The 26,395-nt window shown below is 47.7% G+C and overlaps 1 protein-coding gene across 4 annotated transcripts in view; it reads right to left on the bottom strand.

Annotated features, from left to right (window-relative positions):
• CDK18 (cyclin dependent kinase 18) overlaps positions 1–26,395 on the bottom strand; it is a 283,704-nt gene that overhangs the window by 44,610 nt on the left and 212,699 nt on the right. For all 4 annotated transcript variants that reach the window (XM_075335690.1, XM_075335687.1, XM_075335688.1 and 1 more), the window contains one exon: positions 4,220–4,348. In XM_075335690.1, the coding sequence (XP_075191805.1) occupies positions 4,220–4,348 (129 nt within the window). The remainder of the gene's footprint in view (positions 1–4,219; positions 4,349–26,395) is intronic.

Genomic DNA, 26,395 nt, shown 5'->3' with positions numbered 1-26,395 from the left:
GGGGGCACAAGCAGGCTGTAGCAGCGTGCCGTGACCACGTGGGCCCGCACATTTCATATGCATGCCCATCCTCCCGCCCATAATCTCTCAGCGCTGAAGCCAGAGCTGACAGGTGGACGGGGTGATGGGCAGGGGGATGGGCGGGGGGGGTGCGCGCATAATAAACAGCCGGCCCGCATGATCACTCCTGGCAACTACAGCCTGGAGTGATCATGTGCGGCTGTATTCACTGCCTCCCGTGCATCATTATCAGCGCGGGGTGCAGTGAATCAGTGTACTCACCCGTCACAGTTCCCTTGCAGCTTCGCGATGTCTTCCTGTCTGTGCCGGTCAGCTGATCTGTGTAGAGAGCGGTGAGCACAGCGATGACGTCATCTCTATGCGCACCGCTAGTGTCCACACAGATCAGCTGACCGGCACAGACAGGAAGACATCGCGAAGCTGCAGACAACGGTGATGGCTCCACACTCCAGCGGCGTTGCTGCTGAGACAGAGAAGAAGATGATCGATGCTGCAGGGAGTGAGGAAAGGTGAGTATAAACGTTTATTTTTTTTTCTGTGCCATAGGATACAGGCCATATACCAGGTTGGGGGTATATAATGAGCAGGATGGGGGTATATAGCAGGATGGGAGTATATGAGCAGGATGGGAGTATATGAGCAGGATGGATGGGGGTATATGAGCAGGATGATGGTATATGAGCAGGATGGGGGTATATGAGCAGGATGGATGGGGTTATATGAGCAGGATGGGGGTATATAAGCAGGATGGATTGGGTTATATGGGCAGGATGGGGGTATATGAGCAGGATGGGGGTATATGAGCAGGATGGGGGTATATGAGCAGGATGGATGGGGGTATATGAGCAGGATGGATGGGGGTATATGAGCAGGATGGGGGAATATGAGCAGGATGGATGGGGGAATATGAGCAGGATGGATGGGGGAATATGAGCAGGATGGGGGAATATGAGCAGGATGGGGGTATATGAGCAGGATGCTGGTATATGAGCAGGATGCTGGTAAATGAGCAGGATGCTGGTATATGAGCAGGATGGGGGTATATGAGCAGGATGGGGGTATATAAGCAGGATGGATTGGGTTATATGGGCAGGATGGGGGTATATGAGCAGGATGGGGGTATATGAGCAGGATGGGGGTATATGAGCAGGATGGATGGGGGTATATGAGCAGGATGGATGGGGGTATATGAGCAGGATGGGGGAATATGAGCAGGATGGATGGGGGAATATGAGCAGGATGGATGGGGGAATATGAGCAGGATGGGGGAATATGAGCAGGATGGGGGTATATGAGCAGGATGCTGGTATATGAGCAGGATGCTGGTAAATGAGCAGGATGCTGGTATATGAGCAGGATGGGGGTATATGAGCAGGATGGGGGTATATGAGCAGGATCAAATACAAGGCAGGAGGATCGTTACCAGAATGGGGTACCTTAGTAGAGAATTTGGGGACATTAGCCCCATAACAGCATCAGCAGCAGATCCTCCCCCCATAACAGTGTGTCATGACCACATTTTTTGGTTAAAATGTTATTTTCCTATTTTCTTCCTCTAAAACCAGGGTGCGTCTTATAGTCCGGTGCGTCTTATAGTCCGAAAACTACGGTAATATAATTCTATCAGCTAGAAATGAATGCTTTCTTAAAGTTTTGCCACATCTATCCACATAAAATAATAGTTTATCAATGTATGCTTGAGATATATATATATATATATATATATATATATATATATATAAAATATATATTGTCCATATATATATATATATATATATATATATATATATACATACAACAGCAAAATGGTATTTTAGTGCTCCCTTTATTTTTTTTGAGCAGTATATATATATATATTTATATATATTACATTTCTTGTAAGCTACTGGTCAAAGAGATTGTATTACAGGCAGGTAAAAAATATATAATTTTTCAGCCTACTATGTTATCGCCTCATTATCTTTAATAAGCGAACAGTTAAAGGCAGAATGACATGTACCATATACTGTGCTGCCTGGCCAAGATAAGCTGCTTTCACACAGACAATATGAAGAGGAAGAATTTAGACAGCTGACAGAGAACACAGGGAGATGTCTGGGTTATCTGTAAGGGCTGCTGGTATCACTGAGATTCATCTCCACTCCCTCATTCTGCTGACTCTACTGTGGAGAATAGCCTTTCATGCTGTGAAGGAAGGTCAGAAGCCTCCACAGATGACCAGCGCAGGGAGTAAAAAAAAAAAGCACACTACGAATAAAATCCAAAACATTTAGTGATCATCATTTGCATTTTTTTAATTCACTTTTTTTTCTAGTATTAGCTGAAGTTTATTGTGCCAAATTCATCCAAATGGTGTGCGGTTTATGAAATTTGCAAAATGTTTTCGTTTTTTTTTTGTCTATACCATTTTTGTGACTTTTATAGCAAAAAGTTAAACTTTTTTTCAAAATGACATAGAAATTGCACAAAATTTCTATATTCAAATGATGAATAGCGAGAAAACATTTGGACCCCCCTTAAGGCCCTGTGCGCACTTGCCGGTTTTTGCCGCGGATTTCCTGCGGATTTGCTGCATGTTTCGCTGCAGAAAATGTTCATAACATCTCTGCAGTGAATCACCAGCAAAACCTATGGGAAAAAAATGCTGTGTGCACTATGCGGATTTTGACAGCTGCATGTTTTGCTGTGGGATTCCCGTAGCAAAAACAATTGCATGTCACTTCTTTTCCGCACGTCGCTGCGGGATTTCACTCCATTGACTGCAATGTAATCGAGAAATCCCGCAGGGAATAACGCAGGCAGCAAATTCTGTGCGGATCACTGCGTTTTCCTACGTTATTCCCTCCGATATTTCGCGGTTTACCTGCGGTAATGTACATCGCTGCTTGCGGTTTGCAGGGAAGTGATGTCATTATGACAGGAAGAGGAAGCGGAGCAGAGAGTAAACACACACACATCACAGACACACAGATCACAGACATAGATTACACACATCACACACTGACACAGACATATAGAATACACATAGAAAGCAAACGGACATATAGAAAAAAACACGTGGGTTCCGCTGTATTTTTACCGTCCAGCCGAGGTAAGCACACAGCGGCGGCCCGGTATTCTCAGGCTGGGGAGGGCGAGGGCCATGGTTAATGGCCAAGAATATCAGCCCGCAGCTGCCCCGGGACTTTTGCATGCATTATGCAACAGTACCGGAGTGTCCCCGGCTCTTCCTGCTGCCGTGATGCAGTGGCAGTCAGGGTAATAAGGAGTTAACGCCGCCACTAACTCCAGGCTTGATCATGGCAGCGTCTATGAGACAGCTGACATGATCAACCCGTAAGTAAAGTGAAAAAACACACACCGAAAAATCCTTTATTTTAAATAAAAGACAAAAAAGCCTCCTCGTTCACCCTTTTATTAACCCCTTCCAAAACACACAGCTCCGGCGTAATCCACGTCCTGCGATGCTTGCATCCAGCCACGACTGACACTGACACACAGCGCTGAATGCAGCCTCACAGCGAGACAGCAGAGGTAACCACAGGGCATTTCCCACGGCCGGTAATGTGAACTCACTACCGCTCGGGAGAAATGCAGTGATCTATCTATCCCTCTATCTATCTATCTATCTATCTATCTATCCATCCATCTATCTATCTATTCTTCTATCTGTCTATTTATCTATCTACTATCTATCTTAGAAGGAAATGTTTTTTTTTTTTTCAATGTTTTATTGCATTGAATGCAATAAAACACATGTACCAACCCGCCCGCGGCAAAACCGCAGCAATACCGTGAACAATGCCACTGCAAAAAACCGCGGCAAAATGTTTTCGGGTGCGGTTTGTCGCGTTTTTTTTACCGCGAGTGCGGTAATCTTTCAGTGCCTGCGGAATTATCTTGAGAAAATTCCGTTTTTCAGTGCGCACAGGGCCTTACTATGCCCACAGTGGCTAAGTAAAAAAAATAATCAAAAATAGACTTTAAAAAAGGCTCAAATGGAAAAATTAATTTCAGTAAAAAAAAAACAAAAAGCGCAAAACACTAAAAATTAGACCAAAAACAGGTGCAATGAGTTGGGCACTTCAGCTTTTTGAATTAGCAAAACATGACTGTTTTTAAACTTATTAATAGACTTAACTAAGTAACGAAAATTAAATATATTGTAAAATAGTTAATCAATTTTGTTTATACTAACTAAGGATGCTCTTCTTGACATTCTACTTTCTTGCTTCGGAAAGTCTTCTGGACTATTTATTTGTAGTTTGTCCAAGAGTTCTGGTTGTAACCGGAGGTCCATGGGTAGAGAGAATGGTTTACCCACATGCTGTTGAGGAAAGACAGGCATATAATGTCAGTTAATCAAAGTAAGGACAAAGTAAGTATGAGAAACTTAGCTTTTTCTCACTTCAAAAACCTCATCAGTTGTGGGGTCAAGTCAGCGTAATAGGATGTTATCTACACAACAATGAAGTGAGTAAAGTGGTGCTAAGATATTGATGCGTGATCACGGACCATCAAAAGTATTGTTGCAAATGGTCAACAACAAAAATGCTAAGAAACAAAGACGTCCAATAAATGCCAAAGATTTCAGAAGACTCAAACATGAAGCAGCAGAAACCCATTGTCTTTCAGTGCTGTCATATTCCAGAACTGCAAGCTCCCTGGAAAACCCAGAAGTAATAGGTATTAGGGCTCAGTGACATGGCCAAGGTAAGGAAGACTGAAACCCAACCACCACTGAACAAGATAGAGAAGTTGAAACATCAAGACTGGAACAAGGAATATCGAAGACCAGGCTGAAAATGGGCTCAAAATCATCTCCCAAACCTACTGCCATTTTTAGAAGATACTTTCTTCAAGAAGTGATATTGGAAAACTTCTGCAAGTTTAAAAAAAACAAACAAACAAGAAAAAACAACAAAACATGATTTTTATGCAGGACAATACTCCATTGCTTGTATTGAAGTACTCCACTGCTTGGCTAGCGAGTAAAGGTTTTAAAGATGAAATAATAATAGCTCCTTCCTCTCCTGACCTACATCCTATGGAGAACTTGAGGACTCTTCTTATATGGGAGATTTGAAGTGAATGAGAACAGTTCACTTCTCTGAACAGTGACTGGAAGGAAAGAGACATATATTGCAGCACAAACACAGTAATTGCATACCTCTCAACCGTCCCGGGTTCAACAGGGTTGTCCCGATTTGAGGTCTCCCTCCCGCAGTCCCGCTGATCACTGCTTTTGTCCCGACTCCTCCTCTCAGTGCGTTGAATAAATTAACTCAACTCAAGAAGAGTAGTGCATTAATTAAATTCTCATCTGCTCTGGCTTACCGGGACGGGACTAGGACTCATGAGCTTGTGAGCACTTTGTCCATAGGCAGCAGCGCTACCATTGAGCCACTGCCTGCACCCAGCCACTACTCAGTTACATAGAGATATAAATAGATATATTCTTCATCTCTATGTAGGTGAAACAAAAGTCAGATTCTTTTGTTCCTATAAAACTACTATAAAGAAATGAGAAAAAAAAATGACAAAAATGTAATTTTATTTTTAAAATTAATTATTGCATGTTTGCTGCGGTTTTTTATGCGTTTCCCCAGATATTTGATACATGTTTGTTGCAGATGTGAATCTGGGCTTATAATGCATTTCAATACTACTGCATTTAAACATTCAACTGCATTTTTTTGCTTGCATATTTTTTCATGCTCCACAAAGAAGCATATAGCGAAAAACCCCCCACCAAAACTGCGCAGTTCAGCGAAAATTATCGCTACGCCAGCTTCACATGCACTCACCTGCCCTGCGACCGTCGCTCTGGCCGGCGACCCGCCTCCTTCCTAAGGGGGCAGGTCGTGCGGAGTCATAGCGACGTCACACGGCAGGCGGCCAATAGCGGCGGAGGGGCGGAGATGAGCAGGATGTAAACATCCCGCCCACCTCCTTCCTTCCGCATATCCTACGGAAGCCGCGGTGACGCCGGTAGGAGATGTTCCTCGCTCCTGCGACTTCACACACAGCGATGTGTGCTGCCGCAGGAGCGAGGAACAACATCGGACCGTCGCGTCGGCGTAATTATGGATTACGCCGACGCTGCACCGATGATACGATTACGTCGATTTTGCTCTCGTTAATCGTATCATCTAGGCTTTACACACTACGATGTCGCATGCGATGCCGGATGTGCGTCACTTTCAATATGACCCCACCGACATCGCACCTGCGATGTCGTAGTGTGCAAAGCCCGCCTAAGTCTATGTTCACATGTAGAGTAAATGCCGGGCTTTTCTGATGCTTTTTTTTGGCGGTTTTGGAACATAAATTGTGCTGTGTTTAACTGACGAAGTAAAGTGGATGTGATTCCATGAAAAGTTCAATGGGATAAGGCACTTCCACAATTATAGAGTTCCGTATATAGGGTGCTCACGTAGGTTTCCAAAGCATATAGTGAGATAATAAGCTCGAGGCAGTCCCAGATAAACACAGGTGGCGGATACCTCTTGTTACAGATGGCCAGTAATGATGCTTAATCATTAGCGTACCAACAGCTATCCCTGACTTGTGAAGCCAGATATCCTGTGCATTTGTTAATTTCATATGCTAGTTACTGACGAAGGTCATACATTGACCGAAACGTTTAACTGCACTGAATATGAAATAACAATAAAAAATTCACGTTTTTCAATTTATCTCGGAGTGCCTCGTGCTTATTAACTCAGTGATTCCATGAAAAGACGCCACTGAACTCTGCGGTTTTGGTGCTTGTTTTTCTCTAGAGGCTTGTTTTTTTCTATGTGGAGCTTAAAAAATGCATGGAAAAAGTTGCAGTTACGATCTTAAGTGTAAAATCAAAGCTCTTCTGTACTTTAAAAACACAACTTCACATCTGCACAAAAAATGCATTAAATAAGTAGAAAATGTGGTGCCCCTGAGGCTTCAGGTGCCACAGGGTATTGCATCCAGTAACAGGTGCGGTGCTAACCCTGGGATTCCTGGAACACCAGTGGCGGTAAATACCATTCAAACACACACATCCATGCCCTTTTTCCAAGATTGGGTAACAGGCTAGAGACGGTCCTGATGGATGGCCACCTATTGGTCGGGACTCATCCAATCCGCTAGTCAGAAACCTCGGAGGAGGAAGGGCTAGTCAGTGCAGTGGACAAGAGACAGACGTTCAGATAGTCAGTCAGACAGTCAGTGGAAGTCAGTCAGAAATCGACGCTCAGACAGAGAGTGTAAAGTGGCCTGCTGGGCTAAAAGAGTACGGTTGCCAAGGAGAGTACGTTGTGAGTACTCACGGGACCAGGCACCGGCAGGGTGCAGAGCCCTAGTTCATGAAGATGCTTCAAACTCACCTCATAAATCTGCCCGGTGAGGGAATCATCAGGGTTCCTCACCAACGTTAGTGTCCTGGGGAACCGCAGCAAAGAGGGAACCTGGGAACGGGGACAGAGGTCCAACCCAAGAGAGGTTCAAGCTGCCTGCCATACGGGCCAGGACTGTGACAACAGGAGGGGACCCCAGAACGCTTCAGGCCACGGGGACCCACCAACTACAGACAGGAGAATGGAAGTGAAGTCCACCAGGTCACTACACTGGCACTAGGATTAAGGGAATACCGGGTCACCTGAGGCCCAGATTAGTAGAGACCAGCACCAGCCGGGTTGCAGCTTCACGGAACCAGTGAGTAAAGAACAAGTTAAACCGCAGCCCCTGAGTTGTCTGAATTCTTCCTGCACCTCTGCATCACCAACTTCCACCATATTACAACCCCCATTATTCTCCCCTGGGGCTTAGCCCTACTTACGGAGGGCCATAACATTCAAGCTGCTCAATAGCACCAGCCCCAGCAGTGAGAGACTTTGCAGCGGTGGCTTTCCCCACATAGCCACATACTGCAAGTGACGTCAGAATTTTTTTTTTATTTATTCTCATTTCCCTTTTTATTTTTTCCCCCTTTTTTAAGAGACCCCCAGGGTCACAGAAGCGGGCACTGGCCACCCCGGTGACACGGCCCTGTGACTCAAGGCCCGGGACCGAGTACCCCAAGGCCCTGGGCTGCGTCAAAAAGGCATAAGAAATGCAACAAAAAATGCAATAATCAGGGCAAATTGTTATTGTATAATTTGGTGCAGACAGCGGCAGAAAACAAAAATCACAGGATTTCTGGCACATGTGATCACGGCCTTACAGACACAAAGAAGCAACAGGTCATATAGTGAAGCTACATAAAGATGAGAAAGTTCTGGCTGCTACAACTATGAATGAATGAACAGTCCGGGGCATCTGATGAATGTGCCTCACTGACAAATGGGTGTGGCTTGGAGTGTGGTCAAAATTTGTCCCTCATTTTGTTCTTCAAAAGTTGGGAGGTATGTAATTGTGCACCAACTTATTATTCTCTTCCACTATAATTTCTATTTCATGGCCCACTCAGAGTATGTTGCCTTTAAAATGTCCTCCATAAACAGTATGATACTCCCACTGAATTCCTTCACACAGTTTTCCCCCCACAGTATCCCCACATGCACATATTGACCCCACAGTGCTCCTAGCAAAGAATGATGCTGTAGAGTACCCCAACACAGTATGATGCCTCCACAGTGCCCCAACACAGCATGATGCTATTAGAGGGCCTCCAGCACAGTATAATATCCCTACAGTGTTTCATACACATTAGGATACTGCCACAGTAATTCCCACATTGGTTATGATTAAGGAAGACTCTCTTCCGAAACGCGTCAACCGCGTCCTCATTACCTGTACATTTATAGTTTTTAATTAGTTTGAATAAAATGAGATTTTATTGAAAATATTTTTCCTTGAATGAAGACGTCTGTTGCCGGATCACTTTTTTCTACAATCCCTTCCAGCCTCCCTTGTTCCGTGCACCGTCTGACCTTTCCTGCTGAACGATTTACATCTAAGAATATCTACGCTTCACGGTGAGCTGTATTTTTTCCTTTTGTAGTGCCCTCAACATACTATGATGCCTCCACAGTGCCTCCAACACAGCATGATGCTCACAGTGGGCTTCCAACACAGTATAATTTCCCTTTAGTGCTCCCTACACATTAGGATGCAGCCACAGTGCCCCCAACACATTATGCTTCCACAGTGCCCCCAACACATTATGCTTCCACAGTGCCCTCAACACATTATGCTTCCACAGTGCCCCCAACACATTATGCTTCCACAGTGCCCCCAACACATTATGCTTCCACAGTGCCCCCAACACATTATGCTTCCACAGTGCCCCCAACACATTATGCTTCCACAGTGCCCCCAACACATTATGCTTCCACAGTGCCCCCAACACATTATGCTTCCACAGTGCCCTCAACACATTATGATGGCCTCACAGTGCCCCCAAGACAGCACGATGGTCTCAGAGGGCTTCCAACACAGTATAATTTCCCTACAGTGCTTCCTACATATTAGGATAATTCCACAGTGCCCCAATACATTATAATGCTGCTAGAGTATTCCTCAACACAGTCTAAAGCCCCCACAACCTCACATCACAGTATGATGAGCCCACAGTCATCTCACCTGTAGTATGATGACCTCCCATAGCGATGGAGTATGGATAATATGAGTTTGTCTTTGACATTTTAATTTGTGTTCGAGAAGTATATGGTGTCAGAAAATCAGGAATAATGTAGTATGACAATGTTAGTCAGATCTACGCCCTCAAGGCTATAGCCATCCTCCAAAATAGGTCTCCCTCAAAGCTATATCCATCCTTCAAAATATATGTCTCGGCTCAGGAAAGATTTTGTAATGGGAGGAAATGGCTAAACAGTTAGACCAAGAGACAAGGTAAAATGGAAGCCAATTTAATTTTTAAGCATTTACAGAGGAAAAAAACGTGTTCACTTAATTTTGCAGTAAATACAATGATATGTTTACTCTGTGGCATTTTTTTGCATCGATAACTGACACGTTAAAATAATACAAAGCTCTTGTATTGCTATGTACTTCTAGGTGTTACTATGGCAACATCACGATATTATCCCTTACGATAAGGCACAGGAAATGCATCTGTCCTAGTGCTTTATTATTAAAGTTGCTTTGTTTACCGGAAAAACCTTGATTATCCTAGTAATGGCATATACCTAGTTGGCAGCATTTTATTTCCACTACTTAATATAGAAAAATGCAGAGCTCAGTCATTTGGGGAACGAGGGCTGTCGCAATAGGCTCTATTCACTTTTGTGTTGGTATTCCATCATAAGAACAGAAAGACTATAATAAAAGTGTTGGACACTGACTATATTGAGGTCTGCCTGGTTTCTCTCATGGAGTTCTGAATATGTGGCCAGAAATGGGAGAGAGGAGAAGCCTCCAATGTAGATGTGAACAGATTTAAAGGGGTTATATTTGATATGTGTCACGAAAGTGTCTCGTCCAGATATTTCCTCTGTGGAATCTGGGATCAAGAAGTCTCAATGCTTAATTGATCGCAGGTACTCTGCAGAGTCCACAGAGTACTGGAGTGGATTTACTTTCATGTGATGTTGAAGGGGTTAATGATTTTTTCCTTTCTGGCTGAGATTACTCAGGCTATGTGCCCACGGGACTATGTACCTACGGATATATCCGCAGGTATGTCCGCAGGTTTCCCGCAGCAGCTCCCCGGAATCTGCAGTTATTCATTGCTGCGGGATTCCAGCGAAATATCTGTGGAAAACCTGCGGACATTTATGCGACTTACCTGTGGAAGTCCCGGCCTGTATCTCCATAGTGGAGGGCCTGGAATTCCGCAGGTATTTCCGCAGGAATAATTGACATGCAGTTACGTGCGGCTGCGGGACATCCGCAGCATGTTCCGCAGCCGCACATACCGCAGCATCGCCACAGACACTCCCTGTGAGGGAAACCCTGGGATATGAAGATGAATTATGACTTCCAGTCATAATCGCTCTCATCACTCCCTGGCAGTGCCCCCTCCCTTCTTGTTCTCAGATGTCCAGCATCTGTGAAGGTGTCACATCCTAGCAACACATCCCATGGCCATCTCCTGTGATATGGAGATTAGGTGATGTGGGAACAATGGACACAGGATGACTCCCTGCCGTGACCCTGTAGTAGGGGCTGCTATCTAGTTAGCAAGCTTGGAAGTATCCAGACAGGACGACTCCAGTAAAAAATGGTTCATATCTCGCAAGCCATATTTCCGATAAATATGGCAACCATAAAAATGGTGTCTCCGCATGCGGACGATGCTGGCACACCCTTTTTATGGGAGCAGGACCTGGGGAAATACCCCAGGCGTGATATCAGCCAATGGGGAACTAGTAGACAAGTCATGAGTCCTCTCGTTCTGTAGCTAAATTCATAGCTGTCACAATGAGAGCGTCGGCGTCCGCCTACGACGCTCCCAGGCCAAGTTATGGCCATATTCCATGTTGTGGATTTTGTCCATAACTCCAGCCAGGGGTGGAGCAGTGCTCCCTCTGAGGTCACTAAGGTAGGAGGGGACCTGGATTAGCCCAGGTTGATAACCCTACTTCGGCCATTTTCCAGTGTTCTTTTGCTCGGGGGCCTGGTTGGGAAAGACCTGTGAGGGAGTTCCTGGAAACCTGGTCTACAGCGCCCCCCTGTGGCCAGACGCACAAGGTAACTGCTGGAACTGTGTATGCCTGTTTGTAACCCATGCTTTGATTGTAACTGTACTCTGACATATGTATATTCTGTAGATTCCCTATTGTATATATTGTAGTTTCTAGTGTGCTTTAGGCTGATTAAATTATATAATTAATCTTGGGCTGTTCTGTTATCTCGATCTTGAATCCCACGTCTGTGTGTTCGGCTAATAGTTACCGTGAAGCGGTTGGTGGCAGCGAGTTGTGCCAAGGATTATTGTGGGGAGGCCAGTGAGATTCGGGGAGGTTTTATATATTCCGCCCGCGGAGGTCGGGGGAATATATACCCTACTCTCACCGGGGACCCTTCAATAATCGGCATAAGTAGTATAGCGGCCTCCTTGCTTATTGTCGGGCAATTCCATAATTGGCCTGACTATAAGAGGGGCGCTAGAGAGCGCGTCACGTGCTCTGTCTGTCGGTCGGGAGGTATAAAGGAGGGGTGACCCCCACTTGTTACCCCCCGATTGTGACGTACTGGTAGCCAGCGCGGGGGATTTATGAGTGACCCCCCCGGTGGTTCGTGACATATTGGTGGCATAGCGGTGGGATCGAGATAATAGTGTGTGTGAGTGTGAGACCCATACTCCCAGACACTAAAGACTGCCTGCAGCAGCTGTGGCTGCTGGGGTCTTCAGACTAGCTCAACACTAGAGTGTCAGAGTGCAGATACTGTAAGGTGTGTGGAGGCATCAGGTGTCAGTTCTGTGTCAGTGACCAAAAGTCTGCAAGAATGGCTGATGGCACCAGGAGCAGAGCTAGGCAACTGGCCAATGCTAAAGCAGGAGCCGAAGAGAGGGAGGACGGTGCTGTGGACAGTAATGAGGAGGTTGCCCACGAGTCCTCCAGGAGCTCGACGCCAGAAAACCGTTCTGCAGAGGACAGCGCACAACCTGGCAATTATGGACAAGATGAGGAGCAGCTCACCCAAGGGTCCTCAACGAGCCAGATGCCAGCCCTCCGCTCTGCAATGGACAGTGAATCACCAGGCTCCGCAGCGTGCCGCAGATCACCACTTGCCAATCCCTCCGGCCTGAGAGGTGCAGAGGCCCTCCTTCAAGCTGCCTTGGCCAGGCTTATGGCTGGAGACCGGGATACCTACGAGATACTCATGGCCGAGCGTGGGCGACAGGCAGCGCGTGACGCTGAGGCTGCGGAGCGGCAAGCAGCGCGTGACGCTGAGGCTGCGGAACGGCAAGCAGCGCGTGAGGCTGCGGAGCGGCAGGCAGCGCGTGAAGAGCGAGAGCGAGAGCGACAGGCAGACCGTGACTACCAGCTGCAGCTAGCTCAGCTCCGGCCCTCATCAGCCACATGTGACCTTCAAAACACCAAACTTCCAAAGGTCCGTGTTGAGGACTTCCCAGTGCTGGAGAAGGATGGAGACTTGGACTCTTTCCTGACTGCTTTTGAACGGACTTGCTTGCAGCACCATCTGGACAAGGATCAGTGGGCCAAATACCTGACCCCCCGTCTAAGGGGTAAGGCCCTGGATATCCTTGGGGACTTGCCTGCTGAGGCAGATCAGGGCTACGACACCATCAAGCGGGCCCTGATCCAACAGTACAACCTCACTCCGGAGTCCTACCGCAAGAAGTTCCGGACCCTGCAAAAGGGACCAAAGGACTCCTGGGCTGACCACCGGCGGGCACTTGCCCGAGCTGCCGACCACTGGACCCAAGGCCTGCAGCTTTCCACCGGACCGGAGATCCTGGACTTGTTCATCACGGAGCAACTCTTGTGGAACTGCCCTGAGGATCTCCGCCAGTTCATCCGAGACCAGAAGCCAAAGGGGTCCACGGCTACAGCTGCCCTGGCCGATGACTACACCAACAATCGGGCTCCTGAGGCCAGGAGAGCAGCCACCAGCAGCACCTGGAGAGGGGGTAAGATGAACTCTGCGACTGCCCCACCTGCCCCTAGACTGCAGGGGGTGTCCCCCTCAACTCCCCTCTCCAGGCCCGTGGCAGAGCCAAGACGGTGCCACCAGTGCAACCTACCTGGACACTTCAAGGCCATGTGCCCTCAGCGTCCCAAGGCCCCGGCTCCGTCCCCGTCCCAAGGGCCGCCCAAGGTGTATTGTGTGGGTGGGGGTGGTGGTAGGTCCCTGGACAGCTTCCAACCTGTCACCGTCGGCCGGTCTGTGACCATAGGACTGCGAGACAGCGCCTCGGAGGTGACTCTGGTGCGGCCTGAGATGGTGTCCCCTCAAGACTTGATCCCTGGAAAAACCCTCGCTGTCTCCGGGATTGGAGGCATTGACCCGGCGCTGCCTGTTGCTGACATTTATGTGGACTGGGGCGCAGGGCGAGGGGTGAGAGAGGTGGGGGTAACTGATCGGATCCCTGCAAACGTGCTACTTGGGACAGATTTGGGGCAGATAACCTCCCAGTTTGGGCCCCCCCCAAGGGCTGAACCTTCAGCCCGTACTGACATGACTCCTAACAATGTTAATGTGTTATCTATGAATGATGTAAGGGAGGAGGGAGTGAACTCTGATATTTCTGCTTGCATAGACACCATAGACACACACTCAGCTGCAGCTGTGACAGGGGAGGGGGTCAGAGAAAGGTGTGACAATGCCTCTACAAGTAACCAGCCAGTGAGCTGGGATCTGTTGCCCTCTGCAGGGATAAGCAGAGAGCAGAGTGCTGCAGGGGGAGGACCAGTGTGTGGGGTGGGGGCTACCACAGCAAATGTGGGGTCCCCAGAGATTTCACAGCGGGGTTCTGTTGCTGCAGGAGGGGAACAGGCAGGTGAGATGGGGGCCGGTCCAGGAGCGGAAGTGCTCCCAGGTAAGATCTCGGTGCATGGTTCCCCCACAACCGGGGTGTCAGGAAGCCAGGTAGGTCTGCCTGAACCGGCGACTTGGTCAGGAACGGAGGAGGAGCAGGCACGACCCACGGTCGCAGCGGCTGTGGCCGCTGTCACCCGCAGTGGGAGTGCTGGAAGCCAAGGGGCCTCCCGGAGGTCCGATAGCTCTTCCCCTTCTGACCAAGTGGCAGCCGAGTCAGGTGGAGGCCAGGACACAGGTCCCGGGGTACTGACTGAAGATGTGACAGTCTCGTCGATTCTGGCCACATCTAGTCAGGGGTTTCAGGCAGCGTTAGAAGCTGACGACAGCCTGAAAGCTCTAAAGGAGCAGGCGGCACAGCCTCCCTCGGACTCGGACCCGGAGCGAGTGGTCTGGGACCAAGGACGGCTGTACCGGGCCACGGTCCAGCAGGGTTCACCGGAGGCGTGGCCCAGGGACCGACAGTTGGTGGTACCCTATCCGTTCCGGACGGAGTTGTTGCGGATCGCACATGAGATTCCGATGGCCGGACACCTAGGGATCGCTAAGACCAAGGCCAGGTTAAACCAGCATTTCTACTGGCCAAAAATGGGGGCCGATGTGGCTGCCTACTGCCGTTCGTGTGAAACCTGTCAGAGAGTGGGGAAGGCGGGGCCACACCCCAAAGCCCCACTAGTATCTCTGCCAATCATCGATGAGCCTTTCAGGAGGGTGGCTGTGGATCTGGTCGGCCCGCTGGCCATCCCCAGCAGCTCCGGGAAACGCTTCATACTGACGGTAGTGGACTATGCCACCCGGTACCCAGAAGCAGTGGCCTTGTCGTCCATTCGGGCTGACAAGGTGGCCACCGCATTGCTGGAGATTTTCTCCCGAGTGGGTTTTCCCCAGGAAATGCTCACTGACCGGGGGACCCAATTCATGTCCCAGCTGATGGAGGCCCTCTGTAAGCAAGTCCAGGTGCGACATCTGGTGGCCAGCCCGTACCATCCACAGACTAATGGCCTGTGCGAGCGGTTTAATGGCACCTTAAAGCAGATGCTTAAGATGTTGGTCGACTCCCATGGGCGTGACTGGGAGCGGTATCTCCCACACCTGTTATTTGCTTACCGGGAGGTTCCACAGGCCTCAACAGGATTCTCACCGTTTGAGCTCCTGTACGGGCGACGTGTGCGGGGCCCCCTGGCTCTGGTGAAAGAGGCTTGGGAAGGGGATTTGGCCACCCCTGGAGTGTCGGTTATCGAGTGTGTCATGCGCTTCCGGGACAAAATGCAGGCCTTGACGCAACTGGTACACGACAATATGGCTCAAGCCCAGGCCGACCAGAAGCGTTGGTACGACCAGAACGCTTGTGAGAGGACCTACCAAGTGGGTCAAAAGGTGTGGGTACTGGTCCCCGTACCACAGGACAAGCTTCAGGCAGCCTGGGAAGGCCCATACCTCGTGTACCAGCAGCTCAACCCTGTGACGTACCTGGTCACCCTGGACCCTGCCCGTGGAAGGCGGAAGCCCTTCCATGTGAACATGATGAAGGCACATCATGAGCGGGAGGCATGTGCGCTCCCCGTGTGCAACCTGCCCGAGGAGGGAGAAGCGGAGACCCTCTTGGATATGCTAGCCCAGGTTAGGGCAGGCGGATCCATTGAGGATGTGGAGGTTGGCCACCAGCTCTTGGAGGACCAACGGTCCCAGCTGTGGGCCACCCTACACCCCTTCCGGGGGTTGTTTACCAACCAGCCCGGAAGGACTAACTTGGCTGTCCATCACGTGGACACTGGGGATCATCCCCCGATCCGGCGTTCAGCATATCGGGTCTCCCTGGAGGTGCAGCAACACATGCGCCAGGAGATTGACGAGATGCTGAAGCTGGGGGTGATCCAGGCATCCAACAGCGCTTGGGCCTCGCCTGTAGTCCTCGTCCCTAAGAAGGACCGAACCACTCGGTTCTGCGTGGACTACAGGGGGCTCAATGCTGTCACGGTCGCCGATGCGTACCCAATGCCACGCATCGATGACCTGCTCGATCAGTTGGCCGGGGCTCAGTACCTGACCATCATGGATCTGAGCCGGGGATATTGGCAGATCCCCCTGACTCGCAAGGCCAGGGAACGCTCTGCCTTTATTACCCCATTTGGACTGTACGAGTCCACGGTGATGCCATTCGGGATGAGGAATGCCCCTGCCACTTTCCAGCGGATGGTCAACACCCTGCTCAAGGGACTTGAAGGGTACGCGGCCGCGTACCTGGATGACATTGCCGTCTTCAGTCCCACCTGGGAGGACCACCTAGAGCATCTAGCACAGGTGCTCAGGCGGATCCACCAGGCAGGTTTGACCATCAAGCCGGGAAAGTGTCAGCTGGCCATGAGCGAGGTCCAGTACCTCGGTCACCGGGTAGGCGGGAGAACACTGAAGCCCGAGCCTGAGAAAGTGGAAGCCATCGCATCCTGGCCCACCCCCAGGACCAAGAAGCAGGTGATGTCCTTCTTGGGGACCGCTGGGTACTATAGGAGGTTTGTTCCATGCTATAGTAGCCTGGCAAAGCCCTTGACGGACCTCACCAAGAAGAAGCTGCCCTCTGCAGTCGATTGGACAATGGACTGCGAGACAGCCTTCCGGGCCCTAAAGGACGCCCTGTCCAGCCCGCCCGTGCTACAGGCAGCCGACTTCACGCGGCCGTTTGTAGTACAGACCGACGCCAGTGACTTCGGCCTCGGTGCGGTGCTCAGCCAGGTGGACTCTGCGAGCCAAGAGCACCCAGTCTTGTACCTGAGCAGGAAGCTGTTACCACGGGAAGTGGCCTATTCCACGATGGAAAAGGAGTGCCTGGCCATAGTGTGGGCCCTGCAGCGTCTGCAACCCTATCTATACGGGCGCCACTTCATCGTGGAGACGGACCACAATCCCCTCAGCTGGTTGCACACCGTCTCTGGGACGAATGGGCGATTGTTGCGATGGAGCCTTGCGCTCCAGCAATACAACTTCACCATTCGCCACAAAAGGGGCCGGGACCACGGTAACGCAGACGGGCTGTCCCGACAAGGAGAGGTCGCGGACGGGCGCACGGGGGAACACCGGAGTGTGCTGCCCCCTAGCGCCCTCAAAAGGGGGGAGGTGTGAGGGAAACCCTGGGATATGAAGATGAATTATGACTTCCAGTCATAATCGCTCTCATCACTCCCTGGCAGTGCCCCCTCCCTTCTTGTTCTCAGATGTCCAGCATCTGTGAAGGTGTCACATCCTAGCAACACATCCCATGGCCATCTCCTGTGATATGGAGATTAGGTGATGTGGGAACAATGGACACAGGATGACTCCCTGCCGTGACCCTGTAGTAGGGGCTGCTATCTAGTTAGCAAGCTTGGAAGTATCCAGACAGGACGACTCCAGTAAAAAATGGTTCATATCTCGCAAGCCATATTTCCGATAAATATGGCAACCATAAAAATGGTGTCTCCGCATGCGGACGATGCTGGCACACCCTTTTTATGGGAGCAGGACCTGGGGAAATACCCCAGGCGTGATATCAGCCAATGGGGAACTAGTAGACAAGTCATGAGTCCTCTCGTTCTGTAGCTAAATTCATAGCTGTCACAATGAGAGCGTCGGCGTCCGCCTACGACGCTCCCAGGCCAAGTTATGGCCATATTCCATGTTGTGGATTTTGTCCATAACTCCAGCCAGGGGTGGAGCAGTGCTCCCTCTGAGGTCACTAAGGTAGGAGGGGACCTGGATTTGCCCAGGTTGATAACCCTACTTCGGCCATTTTCCAGTGTTCTTTTGCTCGGGGGCCTGGTTGGGAAAGACCTGTGAGGGAGTTCCTGGAAACCTGGTCTACAGCGCCCCCCTGTGGCCAGACGCACAAGGTAACTGCTGGAACTGTGTATGCCTGTTTGTAACCCATGCTTTGATTGTAACTGTACTCTGACATATGTATATTCTGTAGATTCCCTATTGTATATATTGTAGTTTCTAGTGTGCTTTAGGCTGATTAAATTATATAATTAATCTTGGGCTGTTCTGTTATCTCGATCTTGAATCCCACGTCTGTGTGTTCGGCTAATAGTTACCGTGAAGCGGTTGGTGGCAGCGAGTTGTGCCAAGGATTATTGTGGGGAGGCCAGTGAGATTCGGGGAGGTTTTATATATTCCGCCCGCGGAGGTCGGGGGAATATATACCCTACTCTCACCGGGGACCCTTCAATAATCGGCATAAGTAGTATAGCGGCCTCCTTGCTTATTGTCGGGCAATTCCATAATTGGCCTGACTATAAGAGGGGCGCTAGAGAGCGCGTCACGTGCTCTGTCTGTCGGTCGGGAGGTATAAAGGAGGGGTGACCCCCACTTGTTACCCCCCGATTGTGACGTACTGGTAGCCAGCGCGGGGGATTTATGAGTGACCCCCCCCGGTGGTTCGTGACACTCCCCATGTCCCATAGGATAACATGGGGAGTGTCTGTACTTGCTAAAACCTGTGGATTTTCTGCGGCAAAATCCGCGGGTACATAGTCCCGTGGGCACATAGCCTAATAGTCTTAATATATAGCTGCATCATCTTATCACCACTCCCTTCCGCTATATTTACCCACTCCTGGCTTCACACCATGCAGGTGATAGATCTTCTATACTGACCACTTGAAGGAGGATGTCTCTGGAGAAGCTGAGGGCTTTGTTTAAGTTGCGGCGTTGAAGTTTTCTGCTAGAGAAACTTAGGCATTCTGCTGTTGTGTCTTTCCACACTCATTTATCTTACCTTCCTTGTGTTTTTTTGCCATAGCAAGGCAAGTGTCTCGCTGGCTTACACACCTGCCAGGGTGAGTTCAGAGCCAGTGACGGCCTACAAACGTGATGGCACACGGGGGGAGAAACCCCTCTAGGCACGTTAGGGAGTGCAGGGATCAGACTCAGTGACCCAGCTTCCCTCCCCCTATCGTCAGAGCCTTCCGTTACATCTTCACTTGTCTTTAGGTAGTGTAGCTCTGCTCACTGAGTATCCGCTCGCATCCGGTGTGACAATATGATGACAGATTCTTTAGTCAGGCCATCGATTTTGGATCGGTTTCGGGTCCGACACGCTGCACCCCTGATCAGTTAATATTACCTTCAGTGGAAGCTGTAACCATTGAAAGGAGTTACATTGCTTTATTCTTTTGTATAGGTGCTGTTATGCAGTACCCAGCAGCAGCTGCTACACATTAAAAGGACATGTATAGTATAGCTCCGTTCAGTGTTCACATATGGCTACCACCAGAGCTAATTGCAGCTGATAAGTGGGAATGCCTGATGTCGGACCCCACAAATCTGATTGATGACCTATCTAGGGGATTGAGTAAGTCATCACTATCATATGATTGGACAGCCGATTTAAATGCAATCAATTCATCATGAACTACTGGTAGTATAGGTAATAGAATGATATAGCTTGTCCTTTGTAATAAACAGGTACAATATGGCTGCCACCATTGAAGAATGGTTTCAGGAGAGACATGCAGATTTTGATGTAGATTTAAAAAAAAAAAAAAAAAAAAAAAGCTTCACAAAAACAGCAGTGTGTGCACAGGGCCTAATGCGGGCGTCACACGAGACGGTATATCGTGCGATATGTCGGCGGGGTCACGTCGTAAGTGACGCACATCCAGCATCGTGTGACATATCGTAGCGTGTGACAGCTACCAGCAACGCAAAAATACTCACCTTATCATTGCTCGTTGACACGTCGCTCATTTTCAAAAAGTCGTTTCTTCTTCTGCACGCCGGTTGTTCATCGTACCCGGGGCAGTACAATCGCTCCGTGTGATACCCTGGGAACGACGAAGACAGCTTACCTGCGTCCCGCCGGCAATGCAGAAGGAAGGAGGTGGGCGGGATGTTTACGTCCAGCTCATCTCCGCCCCTCCGCTTCTAGTGGCCGGACGCTGTGTGACGTCGCTGTGACGCCGAACATCCCACCCCCTTCAGGAAGAGGATGTTCACCACCCACAGCGAGGTCGCTCAGCAGGTAAGTACGTGTGACGGGGGTTTAATGACTTTGTGCGCCATGGGCAACTAATTGCCCGCGACGCACAAACATCGCACGATAGATCGTCTCGTGTGACGCCCGCATTAGAGTCATAAATTCAAATTTTTACATATTCAGGGGTGATCTTCAAAAGTATGTCAACTATGCAATGTCCATAGAGGTTAAAGAAGCTGGGGTGAATTTCTTTTCCAGACAAACAAAATTGCTTCTAGGCTGTTTCACGACGTTAAAAATGGATAGGCTGTAAAATAATTCACCTGTGACCACCATACTCAACCCATGTCAGCAACAAGAACAGGGACAACATTCATGTTTAGCATAATATACAATATAGGGTTATATTAGGAAACAGCAAAAAATTATACAAAGTAAAACCCTGTGCTTCACTGCAAGAATAAAGAATAAGATGACACCTATTAAAATCAATGGTTTTTATGTCATCCAATATTTTAAAGGAATCCCCTGTGGTCCCTGCAGTGTCATGAGCTGTAGCTAATTAAAAGCAGCTCTCGAGCGTAAAAAAAAAAGAAGAGGGAGGCTGAAGGCAGAAAAGACTATTGTGATTGCCGATAACCAGTGCTGAATCTGTGCACCGCATACAATCACAAAGTGCTATTCGCACTATTGCCTATAGATAACTAGGGATCCTCTGACACATATACAGTATATATAGGTGCAGTGTCATCTCATGTTAATAGTTGGGGTCAAAATCATACCAGACACAACTATCTTCTGTGTACACATATCTTAGAAAGAAGTAACCCTACAATGAAGTGTGTAAAGAGGGTTTAAGCTTTTGTTGCTTTTTTTTTTATATCACATACAGTACAGACCAAAAGTTTGGACACACCTTCTCATTCAAAGAGTTTTCTTTATTTTCATGACTCTGAAAATTGTAGATTCACACTGAAGGCATCAAAACTATGAATTAACACATGTGGAATGAAATACTTAGCAAACGAGTGTGAAACAACTGAAAATATGTCTTATATTATAGGTTCTTCAAAAGTAGCCACCTTTTGCTTTGCTTACTGCTTTGCACACTGTTGGCATTCTCTTGATGAGCTTCAAGAGGTAGTCACCGGAAATGGTTTTCACTTCACAGGTGTGCCCTGCTAGGTTTAATAAGTGCGATTTCTTGCCTTATAATTGGGGTTGGGACCATCAGTTGTGTTGTTCAGAAGTCTGGTGGATACACAGCTGATAGTCCTACTGAATAGACTGTTAGAATTTGTATTATGGCAAAAAAAGCAGCTAAGTAAAGAAAAACGAGTGGCCATCATTACTTTAAGAAATGAAGGTCAGTCAGTCTGAGAAATTGGGAAAACTTTGAAAGTGTCCCCAAGTGCAGTAGCAAAAACCATGAAACACTACAAAGCAACTGGCTCACATGAGGAACGCCCCAGGAAAGGAAGACCAAGAGTCACCTCTGCTGCTGAGGATAAGTTTATCCGAGTCACCAGCCTCAGAAATCGCAGGTTAACAGCATCTCAGATTAGAGACCAGGTCAATGCCACACAGAGTTCTAGCAGCAAACACATCTCTAAAACAACTGTTAAGAGGAGACTTTGTGCAGCAGGCCTTCATGGTAAAATAGCTGCCAGGAAACCACTGCTAAGAACAGGCAACAAGCAGAAGAGACTTGTTTGGGCTAAAGAACACAAGGCATGGACATTAGACCAGTGGAAATCTGTGCTTTGATATGATGAGTCCAAATTTGAGATCTTTGGATCCAACCACCGTGTCTTTGTGCGACGCAGAAAAGGTGAACGGATGGACTCTACATGCATGGTTCCCACTGTGAAGCATGGAGTAGGAGGTGTGATGGTGTGGGGGTGCTTTTCTGGTGACACTGTTAGGGATTTATTCAATATTGAAGACATACTGAACCAACATGGCTACCACAGCATCTTGCAGCGGCATGCTATTCCATCCGGTTTGCGTTTTGTTGGACCATCATTTATTTTTCAACAGGACAATGACCCCAAACACACCTCCAGGCTGTGTAAGGGCTATTTGACTAAGAAGGAGAGTGATGGGGTGCTACGCCAGATGACCTGGCCTCCACAGTCACCAGACCTGAACCCAATCGAGATGGTTTGGGGTGAGCTGGACCGCAGAGTTAAGGTAAAAGAGCCAACAAGTGCTAAGCATTTCTGGGAACTCCTTCAAGACTGTTGGAAAACCATTTCCGGTAACTACCTCTTGAAGCTCATCAAAAGAATGCCACGAGTGTGCAAAGTAGTAATCAAAACAAAAGGTGGCTCCTTTGAAGAACTTCTAGAATAAGACATATTTTCAGTTGATTCACAGTTTAAGTATTTCATTCCACATGTGTTAATTCATAGTTCTGATGCCTTCAATGTGAATCTACAATTTTCAGAGTCATGAAAATAAAGAAAACTCTTTGAATGAGAAGATGTGTCCAAACTTTTGGTGTGTACTGTACATGTTTTTATAACGACTACCAGTCATAAGGCTACTGTTTATTGCTGTATTCCTTATAGAAGATTTATACTATATACTAGGGGTCTCCAACCTGTGGCTTGGGAGCTATATGTGGCTCGCAAACCCATGATGTGTAGCTTGCGTCCGTCTTCCAGCTTGGTGCAAAAGCACCTGGTCTAGCGAAGAGCTATGAGAGCAGGTCTCCAGATGGTGACTTTGGTACATCATAGAAGAGAATCCTGACAGTGCACACACTGCGCGCTGTGAGAATTCACAAGTCTGCTGCTACACAGAGTGACTAAAAAAAGAAAGAAAGGGGAGCCAGCACGATCTGAGAATGGCATGCATCATATAAAAAATGGAAATTCACGGACTTCATCCAACTGTACTATAACACAAAATGAGATTTTTTAGCAAATAATTGATAACTTCTTTAAGCCACCCCTGCCACGTCATGGCAAATCTCAATAGGGGGGTCCTACTCTATATTACATATTTCATGTGCCATGTGGCCTCCTAGATAAATGAATTAAAAGCAGAACCATATTGAAGCACACATACAGTACAGACCAAAAGTTTGGACATACCTTCTCATCTCTAGAACAACTATTAAGAGGAGACTTTGTGCAGAAGGCCTTCATGGTAAAATAGTTGCTAGGAAACCACTACTAAGGACAGGCAACAAGCAGAAGAGACTTGTTTGGGCTAAAGAACACAAGGAATGGACATTAGACCAGTGGAAATCTGTGCTTTGGTCTGATGAGTCCAAATTTGAGATCTTTGGATCCAACCACCGTGTCTTTGTAGAAAAGGTGAACGGATGGACTCTACATGCCTGGTTCCAACCGTGAAGCATGGAGGAGGAGGTGTGACGGTGTGGGGGTGCTATGCTGGTGACACTGTTGGGGAATTATTCAAAATTGAAGGCATACTAAACCAGCATGGCTACCACAGCATCTTGTAGCGGTATGCAATTCTATCCGGTTTGCGTTTTGTTGGACCATCATTTATTTTTCAACAGGACAATGACCCCAAACACACCTCCAGGCTGTGTAAGGGCTATTTGACTAAGAAGGAGAGTGACGGGATGCTACGCCAGATGACCTGGCCTCCACAGTCACCAGACCTGAACCCAATCGAGATGGTTTGGGGTGAGCTGGACCGCAGAGTGAAGGCAAAAGGGCCAACAAGTGCTAAGCATTTCTGGGAACTCCTTCAAGACTGTTGGAAAACCATTTCCGGTAACTACCTCTGAAGCTCATCAAAATAATGCCAAGAGTGTGCAAAGCAGTAATCAAAGCAAAAGGTGGCTACTTTGAAGAACCTAGAATATAAGACATATTTTCAGTTGTTTCACACTTTTTTAAGTATTTAATTCCACATGTTTTGATTCATAGTTTTGATGTCTTCAATGTGAATCTACAATTTTTAGAGTCATGAAAATAAAAAACCTCTTTGAATTAGGTGTGTCCAAACTTTTGGTCTGTACTGTACCTGTAACCTATATATAACGGCTTCCATGTCGCAAAAAGAGGCAACTACGGATAAAAGGCAGTCCAGGTCCCAGCATGTGCAGTAGACGCTGCACACACCAGGACTATTTCAGAACTGACCTTAACAGTGCTACGTTGGTCTGGTGGCTGACCACCACCATGCTATGCACGCCTGACTTTGGTTTGCAATATATTCCTCCTGTTGGTGTCTGTTCACATTCAGCGCCTCACCCTTTTCCACAGGCAATGCTAATTAAGCACCATACTTGGGTCTGATCCACCTTGATTTATAGTTGCCGGTCTGGCACTGTGAAGGTCAGTTCTGATATAGTCCTGGCGTGTGTGGTGTCTGCTACGCCACTTTGGGACGTGGGCTGCCTATTATCCACAGTTGCCTCTTTTTGCAACATGGAAGCAGTTATATATAGGTTACAAGTATGTGTGCTCCAATATGGTTCTGCTTTTAATTTATCTAAGAGGCCACATGGCACATGAAATACATAATATAGAGTAGGACTATTGAGATTTGCCGTGAAGTGGCAGGGGTGGCTCAAAGAATTGATCAATTATTTGCTAAAAATCTCATTTTTTTTATTATCGTACAGTTGGAATAAATCTGTGAATTTGCACTTTTTATATGATGCATGCCACTCTCAGATCGTGCTGGCTCCCTTCTCTACATAGAGTGACTGCAGACTTGCACCCCAAGCCTGGACAACCCCTTTAAAGTTTACATGACAATAAAAAAAGACTCCATTGGTGGAGTCACTGCAAAAATGACAGAGAGGACAAAAAAATATGCTTCAGAAAAAACATTGTCAAGATTTTTGTGAATGATTTTTCCATGGAAAACTCCGTGGGGATGCCGGTGTCTAAAAAACATTGTGTACAGATACCCTTAACCTACTTTTAATTATCATTAGATTCTGGTGGCCCTTGAAAACATTGTAGGCTTTTGGTCTGTGAAAGTTATGTCTGAAAGACTTGTTTAGGGTCCAATTAGAGAAGGACATGCCTTGTTGTGGCTGATGGGCTCACATGAATTGGTCAATTTGTGCTCTTTGTATCTTCCTTTTTTAAGTATACAGCTTTTAAGCGTATTCTATATGTTGGCATATACAGTTAGGTCCAGAAATATTTGGACAGTGACACAAGTTTTGTTATTTTAGCTGTTTACAAAAACATGTTCAGAAATACAATTATATATATAATATGGGCTGAAAGTGCACACTCCCAGCTGCAATATGAGAGTTTTCACATCCAAATCGGAGAAAGGGTTTAGGAATCATAGCTCTGTAATGCATAGCCTCCTCTTTTTAAAGGGACCAAAAGTAATTGGACAAGGGACTCTAAGGGCTGCAATTAACTCTGAAGGCGTCTCCCTCGTTAACCTGTAATCAATGAAGTAGTTAAAAGGTCTGGGGTTGATTACAGGTGTGTGGTTTTGCATTTGGAAGCTGTTGCTGTGACCAGACAACATGCGGTCTAAGGAACTCTCAATTGAGGTCAAGCAGAACATCCTGAGGCTGAAAAAAAAGAAAAAATCCATCAGAGAGATAGCAGACATGCTTGGAGTAGCAAAATCAACAGTCGGGTACATTCTGAGAAAAAAGGAATTGACTGGTGAGCTTGGGAACTCAAAAAGGCCTGGGCGTCCACGGATGACAACAGTGGTGGATGATCGCCGCATACTTTCTTTGGTGAAGAAGAACCCGTTCACAACATCAACTGAAGTCCAGAACACTCTCAGTGAAGTAGGTGTATCTGTCTCTAAGTCAACAGTAAAGAGAAGACTCCATGAAAGTAAATACAAAGGGTTCACATCTAGATGCAAACCATTCATCAATTCCAAAAATAGACAGGCCAGAGTTAAATTTGCTGAAAAACACCTCATGAAGCCAGCTCAGTTCTGGAAAAGTATTCTATGGACAGATGAGACAAAGATCAACATGTACCAGAATGATGG

This window comes from Anomaloglossus baeobatrachus, chromosome 2, assembly GCF_048569485.1.
Source record: "Anomaloglossus baeobatrachus isolate aAnoBae1 chromosome 2, aAnoBae1.hap1, whole genome shotgun sequence".
Lineage (NCBI taxonomy): Eukaryota > Metazoa > Chordata > Amphibia > Anura > Aromobatidae > Anomaloglossus > Anomaloglossus baeobatrachus.
This window is presented reverse-complemented; position numbering and strand designations above follow the sequence as displayed.